The sequence below is a fragment of the Lutjanus erythropterus genome, chromosome 9 (genome assembly GCF_056507025.1).
Source record: "Lutjanus erythropterus isolate fLutEry1 chromosome 9, fLutEry1.hap2, whole genome shotgun sequence".
In the NCBI taxonomy this organism is placed as follows: domain Eukaryota; kingdom Metazoa; phylum Chordata; class Actinopteri; order Lutjaniformes; family Lutjanidae; genus Lutjanus; species Lutjanus erythropterus.
The window spans coordinates 31,763,727-31,774,308 of NC_139325.1; the positions used below are offsets into that span (position 1 = coordinate 31,763,727).

General features: G+C 37.2%; 2 protein-coding genes across 2 annotated transcripts; both read right to left on the bottom strand.

Moving 5' to 3' along the window:
• Positions 1-2,596: 2,596 nt before the first annotated feature.
• Positions 2,597-4,273, bottom strand: apoa2 (apolipoprotein A-II). The gene is made up of 4 exons (XM_084727125.1): positions 4,174-4,273; positions 3,907-3,951; positions 3,149-3,380; positions 2,597-3,039 (listed from the first exon to the last, which is right to left on the bottom strand). The coding sequence occupies exons 2-4, from the start codon at positions 3,947-3,949 to the stop codon at positions 2,883-2,885; spliced, it is 432 nt and encodes a 143-aa protein (XP_084583251.1). The 5' UTR covers positions 3,950-3,951; positions 4,174-4,273; the 3' UTR covers positions 2,597-2,882.
• Positions 4,274-5,870: 1,597 nt separating this feature from the next.
• apoc4 (apolipoprotein C-IV) lies at positions 5,871-6,873 on the bottom strand. The gene is made up of 4 exons (XM_084727124.1): positions 6,781-6,873; positions 6,471-6,513; positions 6,291-6,369; positions 5,871-6,117 (listed from the first exon to the last, which is right to left on the bottom strand). The coding sequence occupies exons 2-4, from the start codon at positions 6,511-6,513 to the stop codon at positions 5,940-5,942; spliced, it is 300 nt and encodes a 99-aa protein (XP_084583250.1). The 5' UTR covers positions 6,781-6,873; the 3' UTR covers positions 5,871-5,939.
• Between the last annotated feature and the right edge of the window lie 3,709 nt (positions 6,874-10,582).

The following is a 10,582-nucleotide window of genomic DNA, read 5'->3' on the forward strand; positions in this document are numbered from 1 at the left end:
CTAAATAACAACAACATAAGGCCACTGTTTCAAGATCAAAGAAAGCATTTATTAATCAGAGCACATGTAGCAGTAGAGCGCTAAATATTTTTTACATTCATGAACGATTCTCTGTCAAAATCAGCAGTGGGAGGCCAATAAACAGCTGTTTGTCTCTTGCAGCTCTGCCTCTCTGTAACTGATTATTGAAGGCTTATTATGGAATGGGGTAAGTATTGTGATTTTATGTTTTGTGATACTATACTGAGTCTCAAAACACTGTATCGTGATTTTTTACACACACAAAGATTTGTGACAGTGGTAGATAGCAGTTATTTTTCTTCATTGTTCTGACTTCATGATTCTGGGCCTGTGGTGTTTATTTATTTTGAGAGTGATTCCCCTATCCAAAGTAATACTTCTTACTTATTTTTGATTATTTTGCCTTTTTTTTAGCTTTTGGTTTTACACTGATTGTAAATATTGTGGCTCTGATTAATAAATGCAAATGCTTGTTTGCGAGCTATGGCAGATCTTTGGCTCAGAATTTGTTTGTTTTTGTGCTGCAGTGAAACATTATTTATGAAAATAACAAAGGAAAACAATAACCTAAAGAATACAGGCTTTTACAATAGTTTCTGCGATTTTTAGATCTGTTTTTCTACTTTACTGCTTAAAGGGTTTTTAAGAAGAAATCAAGAAACAACTGTTTTAGCAGAGGCACAAATGAAAAATAGCATGTGTTTTTTTTTAACTCCATGTTATTGGATTTCCAATGAAATTGGGTGTACAAAGTGCAGATCATGATCTTGACTTTGTTTATTTTGTTGTTGTTTGTGGTGTACTGGTGCCAGGATGAAGTGACTGATGGCAAACTAAGCTAAACAGACAACTTTGGTTTTAGCTTGTTTGTAACAGTTTGCCACAGCGCAAACAACCAAGAGGAGGCGGAGCTAGAACAAAGGCCGGCGCAGCTGCCAACATATAGACATGGTTCAGGTTTAAAGAGGCAAAAAGCCAGGAGAAAATCTGCTGCAAATCATGTCAGATGACATTGTTTATAAGTAGTGGTAATACTATTTTTTCCCCCTATTTTTTATTCCAGTTTTGCACATTAAATGTTCTAAAAATGATCTGTGTGCTATGTGAAATATGTCTTAGTAATGCAGTTAAGAGTACAGTAATAACTGCCATGCAGTTGTCAGATCAGTGCTTTACATCTGCAGAAGTGGCAATAAATATGACTTTTATTTCTTTTGTGTGTGATTTCCCTATCCAAAATAATACATTTTTTAAATTTATTATTTATTATATTTATTTATGTCTTTCTTGGCCTCTTTTAAACCTTTATTTATGTAGATTAATATTGTAGCTCTGGTAAATAAGAGTAAACGCTTGCTTGCAAGCCTTAGTAGATCACTTTCATACATTTTGTTTGTTCTTGGGATGAAGTGAAACATTCTTTATAACTAAGGAAAACAAATACAGGCTTTTACAGTAGTTTATGGGAGCTTTGGATTAATTTTTCTATAGCTTAAGAGCTTATTTTCTTAATCTATTAATCATTGTTTATCACTTCACAGCTACCTTCACTAAAGTCTCAGTTTTAAACTTGTGTTTTAGAGGTGATTTTCTCTGTAACGGCTACATGTTGTCCACGTCGTGAGTAAACATCCCGGCCGATCGTGTGATCCGGCCTCACATGTCATGTTGCCTGTGACCTGACTCCTCGGGTCAGTTTCAGGACAGCTGTGGGCAGCAGAAGGATTCAAAGAGAGTTTGTGGCGTAGATAAATCAGTGCTGTGATGACTTGTCTCTACTTGAGATGATGTGCATAATGGTGCTGTCAGTGCTGACAGCTGCAGTAACACAATATAATTTCTTTGTTGTTTTTCTGTCTTGAACACTCTAATTAATCAGTAGAGATATGCGAGTATTTAATTGAAATGCTTAAAGGGTATGGAAGTTTGAAATGGGGCACAAATGAAGAACTGGCACATCCTGCTGCTCCTGGACATCATGCCGTCATTCAGGATTACCTCAGATTTGGCCCACTGTGAACTTCTATTAACGCTAAACGAAAGAAATGCTTCAGTGAGTCGTGATTCACGGAGATCACTGTAACACAGACAAGTTGTGTTTAACTCCCTCATTTCAAGTAAAATCGTTCTTTTGGAGGGGTGATGCATGTGGTCTTGTACTTTGATCAGTCATTAATGATTTTTGTGTGGGAATATGCAGCTTGCTGGAACAACCTTTCACAATTCTTGGAACAAAGTTGGACCAAACAGAGCCTGAGATCCAAGTGAGAGATATGAAACAAATTAATGCGTCTGTGTTCACCAGTCTAAAGCTTTTAAATGACAGTTTTATTATAGTGGCACTGGTTCTTAACAAACAGCTCCACAATGTTTGGCTGATTAATATTTGTGTACTAATTTTGTTTATATATATTTTTTTAGCATAATTAAAATTTCTCACTACAACTATGATAAGTGGAGTCTGCAACAGTGTTTGTTCTGCTCAAGAAATAATATGATAGGATAACTTGCAAATTAAGCTTTAACTGTGGAAGTGAACCTTCAGTCTCTTAATGAAGAAGAAGCACATCTCAAATAGTTTCCAGTTCATTTTAATGAACGCACTCACACATATACATACACAGGCACACTTTGGTTAGTGTATCAAACACAAAATACTGTACATGCACAATTTGCATAGGTGGTGTTGACATGTTTGCCTTGCTTTTAACTGCATGATTTGGCAAGGATGTTAATCTCAAAAGAGGCAAAAGATTGTATTTGCATTGTGCATTGCTCTTCTCAGCCTAAACTGGTGTATTTTCTATGAGCTATCATCTAATACAGGCTGCTGACAGGTGGTTTGCTTCTGTTTGTTGTCTCTACTCGGCGGGCATGTATTTGTCCAGGTGGACCTTGATGGCATCGATGGTATCGCTGAGCTGCTGGCCGACGTAGGGGCGAAGGTAGTATTCGTACGCACCCAGGACTGTTGTGCGGGCCTTATCCAGCAGGGGACCTGCCTCCTCACCCAGGCCACTACACAAATCAAGGGAGACAGATTGTTTAAAGACATGAAATAAATTATCTTTGTTTTTCTATTTGTTATAATTCAATTAAAGAGAGGTTTCACAGAGGTTTCACTCACGTGGCAACCTTGACTACAGCCTGGAACTCAGGCTTGGTCTGCACGGTCTCAACGTAGTCTTTGGCAACCTGTACACGCTCATTATCACCGAGACCCTGCACCAAAGGACCAGCCTCAGCCTGCACCCTTTCGGCAAGTTTCAGCAGCCTCCTGTAGAATGTGCTCTTCATTTCGTCATACTTCTGAACAAGTTCGTCTGATGGTGCAGGAACTTCACACAGGCTCAGGGAGACTGGAATGAAAACAGAATAGGAGGATTATTAATGTTAGAACAGCGTTGTGAGAGTAAAACCCAGATGAAAATAAGTTTAAAAAAAAAGAAAGAACTATAAGAAATAGCACAGCAGCTGTGTTTTTGTTATAATGAGCCTTTAAGGTCAAAGAAGAGCTACTTTATATATCTTGGTTTCTCACTCTCAGTGCAGTAATTGTGACCAAAATCATATTTCTTTGACCAGTATTCAAAATGTAAAATGCTGTGTGCCAGAGCAGCTCAGTATTAGTTTAAAAATCAGGCTTTATTCTCACATGTAAACCACAGAAAAGGTGTGCAAAAGCCAGCCATGCAGCTGTGTCCACAACACGTGAATGCAAAAACAGAAAAATCATTTTTACAGCAAGGAACGCATGGTCATAGAAAAATTAAAAGCATTTGCATTCAAAGTCAGTTGCTTAAAATATCTCTCTGTTGCATTTTAGTTAAAGCTTGTTGAAAATGAAATCCATGCACTGCAGACTGTGCTGGTGAGTTGCCTTACCCTGCAGAGCGAGGATCAGTGCCACGGCGTATTTTGTGTTCATCTCTGAAACAAAAGAAAAAAAAAAAAGAAACTTAAAATTGAACTCTCCGTTTGGTGAATCAATAATCTTTTCCATATGTGACATTTTAACATTAGCAGATGATAAATAAGTTGATAAACCTGCAGTAGTTGAATGCAAAAATCAAATACCTAAATGTTGTATAAAATAGATCTACTCAGAAGTAGTTTCAGAAGAGCGGCTGCTGCATAAACAAGAGGGATTACCTGCTGTTGAGCTGGATGTACAGATCCAAGAAGTGACAGTCTTCTCTGAGGGCGAGTTGTCTGTAACTCGGAGCTCGCATCTGGCCTGGATGATATAGGGGGGGACTGCAAACAAACGTCATCTGATGAGCATAAACACACCTACACACACACACGTGCATGCACATGCACGCACACATACACATGTTCACCTAAACAAAGTCCAGTGTACATGATATTCACTTTAAATACTGTATGTTGAAATGTGACTAGGTGGTTGTGCAATGGTTCTCAAATGTACGTTTATCTGTATTCGTATGGCAATGCAATCAGAGCCCTCCTGATACTGCTCAAGTGCTGTGCAGAAAGTCATAGTGCACATACTGTGTCATAATCCTCACGTCTCATCTGGCATAAAAAAAAAAAAAACATTTAAAGCAGCCATTAGCTGCTGTAATAAACAATAGAGATTAACTGTTGCTAATCAGCATTTCTTTGATAGCAAGTCTGATTCACTTTATAATGTCTGCTCAGATCAGAGTCAAATGGTCAGCAGGTCAGTCAACCAGGACCTTGTCTAGACACTGAGCATTGCATGCTGGGATTTCTGTCTTCCCCTTTCACCCTGATACCCTGAGATAAACTATATGCAGGGTGATAAATAATCCTTTTCACACTAATAGGTTTCCTTTTTCTTTTGTGACTTTTTCTGCTTATTTTTTCTTGCCTTTTTTTCCATCTGTCCTAATTTCTAGATTTCTTACAAATTGTGACACTTAATGATGACAGCAGCAGCCACAGTAGTGATCTTTTAGTATCCTTCTTCTAGTCACGTCATCTTTGGTAAATGTGGCCAACATAGTCGGCAGTGGTGGAATGTAACTAAGTACATATAGTCAGACTCTGTACTTCAATCGAGATGATAGTGCTTTACTAGAATATTCCCATTTTATACAACTTTATATATTGAATTTCAGTACTTCTCAGAGGCAAATATTGTACTTTTTACTTCACTACATTTGTTTGGCAAAGGAGGATTTTAAGCCATGTTTAAAACTTTGTTTTAATTAATCCTCTTCCACAGACAGTTTTAGTTACTTTTCAGATCAGAATTGTACATATCCTTCCTGTCCGGTGATAACTAAGAATCTCCAAATATGGTGATTTTGAATTTTTCAGATAAACTGAAAGTGTGAAAGTGTGTTTTAAGTCTGTATTTATTGGTGGTAAAGATTCTCAGACTTCTTAATCTGACCAAACTATTTAAATCTGCCTTAGATTAGCTGTATCACCACAAAGCTGAACACAGGGCTGTTTAACCGACCTTTTAGCATGGATTTCACAGGACAGTGATGCAGTGAAATGCAACAAACATGTTAATGCATCAGGAATAATAATCCAAAAATACCATATGTAATATTAAAACACTGACAGGGACAATATAAAGAGGGAGAATGGGGAGCAAAATTTTCTGTTGGCACTAAGAAACTGCAGATTGTTCTTGTAAATTTTGCAAATTTGTCATATTATGCACAGAATTTTGGTGAATTTACCTTCTGATCACATTACAAGCTTTGACCATACAGCAGCAGCAGCGAGGCGTATGGAGGTGTTTGACGTGAACCTGGAGTTTTATTATGAACTGGTTTGATTCTTTCTGCGTTTGACATAACCAGCAAAGCTTATTGAAGTTTCAAGACACGATGAGTTCAGCAGTTAGTGGTACAAATATAAATTTATTGTCAGCTTTTCTTTAGTTTTGAGGGAGCTGATCAGCCGGACTAGTCTTAAACGAATGGCACGTAGTCATCAATGGCTGCCAGGATCGTCTCCCACACAGAGCCTTTGATATTAGAGGTCCATTCGGTGTAGAGGTCAGTCATTGGTTCGATGTGATCTCCATAGTAATTGTCAATGAGGCCCAGCACCCTTGCCCCCAACTCCTGGGCTTTAACTTTGGCTTCCCTATGAGATGCAAAAGTGCACAAATGAGCACAAAGGTACATATAACACAGACACACAAACACATCAGTGTGCACACAAACAAAATATTTTTAACAGTTCTGATAACTGACAATCATTCACAGACCACGTTTCTTTGCATTAATGATCATGACTTGCAGTGCAAGTGGACATACGTCAGCCTCTGCATTATTCCTGGAGGATCAGGTTTGGGCTTGGCCTGGGCTTTTCTCTTGGCCAAAAGTGGGCCACATGCTGCAGACGAGGATGTTTGTCAGACAGGAAAGACAGATGTAGAAACAAGCTCAGAAATAAGGGAACTGACACTGTAGAATAGTTATTCTTAAAAGCCTTACCTTGCATTAGTAGGATGACACAGAAAACAAGCTTCATACGCATCTGCCAAGAAACAGGAGAGAAACAACCATCAGGAACTTATTTGTCACAATATTATTTTTATATCAAATTTTTAATGCATTTGCAGCTCAGGTTACATGCCACAACTACAATTATACTCAAATTCTCAATAACTTGTTATCTCTGTCCCTTTTTCAATAGTAAAATCATCATAATATTAAATATCACCAATTTCAAATCTAAATTTGATTGCTTGTTCATTAACATCACCACCAACACATGCAAAGCAGTAACAGAAGGTCTTTTTACCTTTTCCTCTGGCTGTGGTCAACAGAAGTTGAATGAAACAAGTGTTATCGAGCCATTCTATTTGTATTAGGCGACGGCAACAGTGTGTACATTGGTCCAGACCGGATGACCATTCAACTTTTTCCTTTTTTTTTTTTTTTTTTTTTTAAATTGATGAAAATGTGAGAGACAGTTTGACTAAAATGTCACAAACAAACTCAAAGTATGGGTCTATTTTATCTGTGAGTGTCTCTTAGACTGACAAACCGATGTACTGACAGGCATTTAGAGACAGTAGATTTAGGTTTTCTTTTAACTTTTGTAAGATTTCAAAGACACCGAACTTAAAGACAAAAGTATCTTCAGGGTTTCCGTGAAATTCGATCTTAATTTAAGTCACACGTGAGCAACTGGTCAGTGGTTTTGGCCATGGCAGGTGATGATGATGTGTTTTTCTTTCCCTTGTTAAATGTTAGCTGGATTACGATGTTAACATTGGCTTCTGAGTTGATGCAGAAGCCAACAGTAGATCTGCGGATTCTGAACTCTTGATATCTTTTCAAGATCAACATTAGCTGAGCTCAGTGACTGTCCAAGCGCCCTTTGGATCAGATATCTCCAACCCATCTTGCGGGGGCTGATATGTATACAGTCTAGTCAAAGTCTCTGTTCTGGCAGGAGAGATATGGGTTTTAGCGAAGACTGGAGGCGGCTGACACATAGATAAACAATTTCAGTCAAGCAAAGCACTTCTGTGGGCAGAGTCCACCACAAAATCAATTCCATCTTGTCAGTACTTCAGTCAGGCTACATGCCTTGTTGCATATCCTGAATGGAAACACTAACACAATTACTATACTTAAAATTTGAAGTACTTGTATTTAACTTGAGTATATTCTCCTTATGCCACTTTCTACGTAATCTCCACTACATCTCAGAGGGAAATATTGCTAATTTTATTCAACTACATTTGTCTGACAGCTTTATTTTATATTTTTTTTCATAATTATAATATATTCTCTCTATATATTCTTCTCTATATACACTGTGAAGGTGTCACTTTGGGCTCTGGGTAATTGTAAGGGCATTTTTTTCTATTTTCTAATTTTTACAAACCAAACAATCAATTGAATCATAGAGAAAATAATCAGCATATAAATTCATAATAAAAATAATCATCAGTTGCAGTCCTACACAATCAACTACAACAGTAAAATTCTACTTTTACATGACTGCATAAAGAATAATATTCAAGCAATATATTATAGTATAACAGTCACAGGTGACATTTTTCTGCATTGAGTGCTTTTATTGTGAAAACTGTAAATACATTTCCTGATTTTAATTTCATACTTTTACTTAAAGCTAGAGTTGCAACGATTAATTGAATATTAATCGACTATTAAATTAATCTGCAACTATTTTGATGCTTGATTAATCATTTTGAGTTATGTTTAATTATATTTTCTGTTTTACTTCGTCCTCTGTGACAGTAATCTAAATATCTTTGGGTTGTGGGGAAAGCAAGACATTTAAGGACAACATCTTGGGGTTTGGGAAACACTGATCAACATTTTTCACCACTTTATGGTATTTTATGGCCCAAACAACTCATGAATTAATTGAGAAAATAATTGACAGACCACTTGATAATGAAGATAATCTGTGGTTCAGCCCTACTTCAAGCCGCTACAAGGAACTTTCATATTTTGTTGATTTTAGAGGCCCCTGTGGACAAAAGCGTGTTTCCAGCATCACAACCACAAAATAGATAATCAGAAATAAAATTACCTAAAGGAAAATCTCCTGCTTCGTTTCAACCGGCTAACATAAGACTCACTGTAACTCGTGAAAATGTAAACAGGCTTGTTTCATCTTCATTTCAAGGAGAATCTGACCTGGCTGCAGACAATAAGAGTAACTACAGAAATAGCAGAGAATCTCGAGAACTTACGTACCTTATGTAGAGGCATCAATATTAAATTGACTGTTTCATAACTAATTAAAAACTCCTTGTAGTAGCTTTAAGTAAGGTTCTTAATACTGAACTTTTACTTGTAACAGAGTGTTTTTACAGTGTAGTATCAGTGCTTTGACTCTAAGTAAAGGATCTTGACACTTCCTCCACTGCTGCACGAATGTTGAAATTAGAGTTCATAACTACATTGCTCTCACAAACCTGATCTCACAGCTGTCTAAACAGGGGAGGGATCGAGATTTGTCCTAGTTTTCAAATTGTGTGTTGGGTTTTAAACATCTGTAGTGTGCTACAGAGTTGAAGATGTGTGTGTGTGTGTGTGTGTGTGTGTGTGTGTGTGTGTGTGTGTGTGTGTGTGTGTCCCTGACATGATTGCGGCCCCCATTAGAGATGTGATCATTATTACAAAAATATATACATTTAATTAAAACAAATCAAAACATACAGTATTCAGCACTTAATTTAAATTTTAATTTGGGAGGGGAGGAGGGGTTAAAACTCTTAATCTCTAACTGTGTTAAAGGTTAAAGTGTGGTGTAGCCCAGGTCTATTCAACTGCTGGCCCGTGGGCCAAATCTGGCCATTTAATGACTTCAATCCGGCCCTTTGATCATGAAAAAAAAAGTATATCATTGTGATTTTATTGAAATTCAACCGATCCCTGTGAATTCTGTGCATCCTTGCAATTTTGTCCAAATTCTGCAACTTTCCTGCAAGTTTGACAAATCGTCTTTGCTTCTATTCTGTTCCATTCTGTTCCAATCATAGCAGCCCCCTGCGCTAACATCATACATGTACGTCCCAATGAACCGACTCAGTGTTTTGTTTTTTTTGGTTTTGTCACAGGTACTGAAAAGAGCATACTTGTCACTGTTATTATTTATGAATGTTCTGTGCACTCTAATTGTGTAATTTTTTAAAATTAAGGATTTTTTGACTGAGCTTCAAAAAGATTCTGCTTCTTTGTGAAATACCCCTCCAATTCACCTCTTCATTTACAAATAAAGCAGATTTTGATCATTTTTTAAATTCTGAACCTTTTTGGAAGGTTTAGTTTGAACACAGAACAGAGTGTTGTTTTGCTCTCCCTGGAACAAGTTCTCTTTTCATTTGGTCCTGCAATTTCACTGCAAAATATGCCTAAAAGCATCACAACATGCATTGCATTTTTTAGAAAAGCTGCCATGAAATTTGGCTTTTCTGGCCGCAACAATCCCTAAAAAGGCCTGCAAAACCCTGAAGGGACTGGTTTATCTTCTTCATTAGATTAATTAGTTATGTCTGTTGTTAAGCACAGAGACATTTATTATTTTAAAAGGTTTTAACTCAGGCTGTTCAAGCAGAGGAAATTTAAGAGTCAAACTGCATGAAAAAAGTTGAAAAAACTGTTAAATGCAACATAACAATTCAGATTCAGATTAACTTTATTATCCCACATTCATTTGGTCCTGCACCCCAGACAGACACCAGAAAATCCACAGTAAAAAACAAAAAGATTACAACATAATCACACTAAAAATATTTGATCCCACAGAGATGGAATAAACAACAAAGTCCAGGCTACCTCTAATCTAAGGCACTTTGTTTTCCAATTGTGAAAAGAGGAAAATGTTAGTGTCCCTTAATTTAAGAACTTTGTGATGATTTTTACGCCAGGAGCCATCTCAAACTGATCATAGTGAAAGTGATTTGTTGAATGATTGCAGTGTGTGACCTCTGTGCACCAGCGGCTGACCTCTGCCACTCTGTTCTCTACACAGAAACTGATCTCTATGAACTGGGACAGCCGGTGGATTATTAACTCAGCATAAACAGCGACTTTAGCCCAGGAGTTGTGAAACGCCA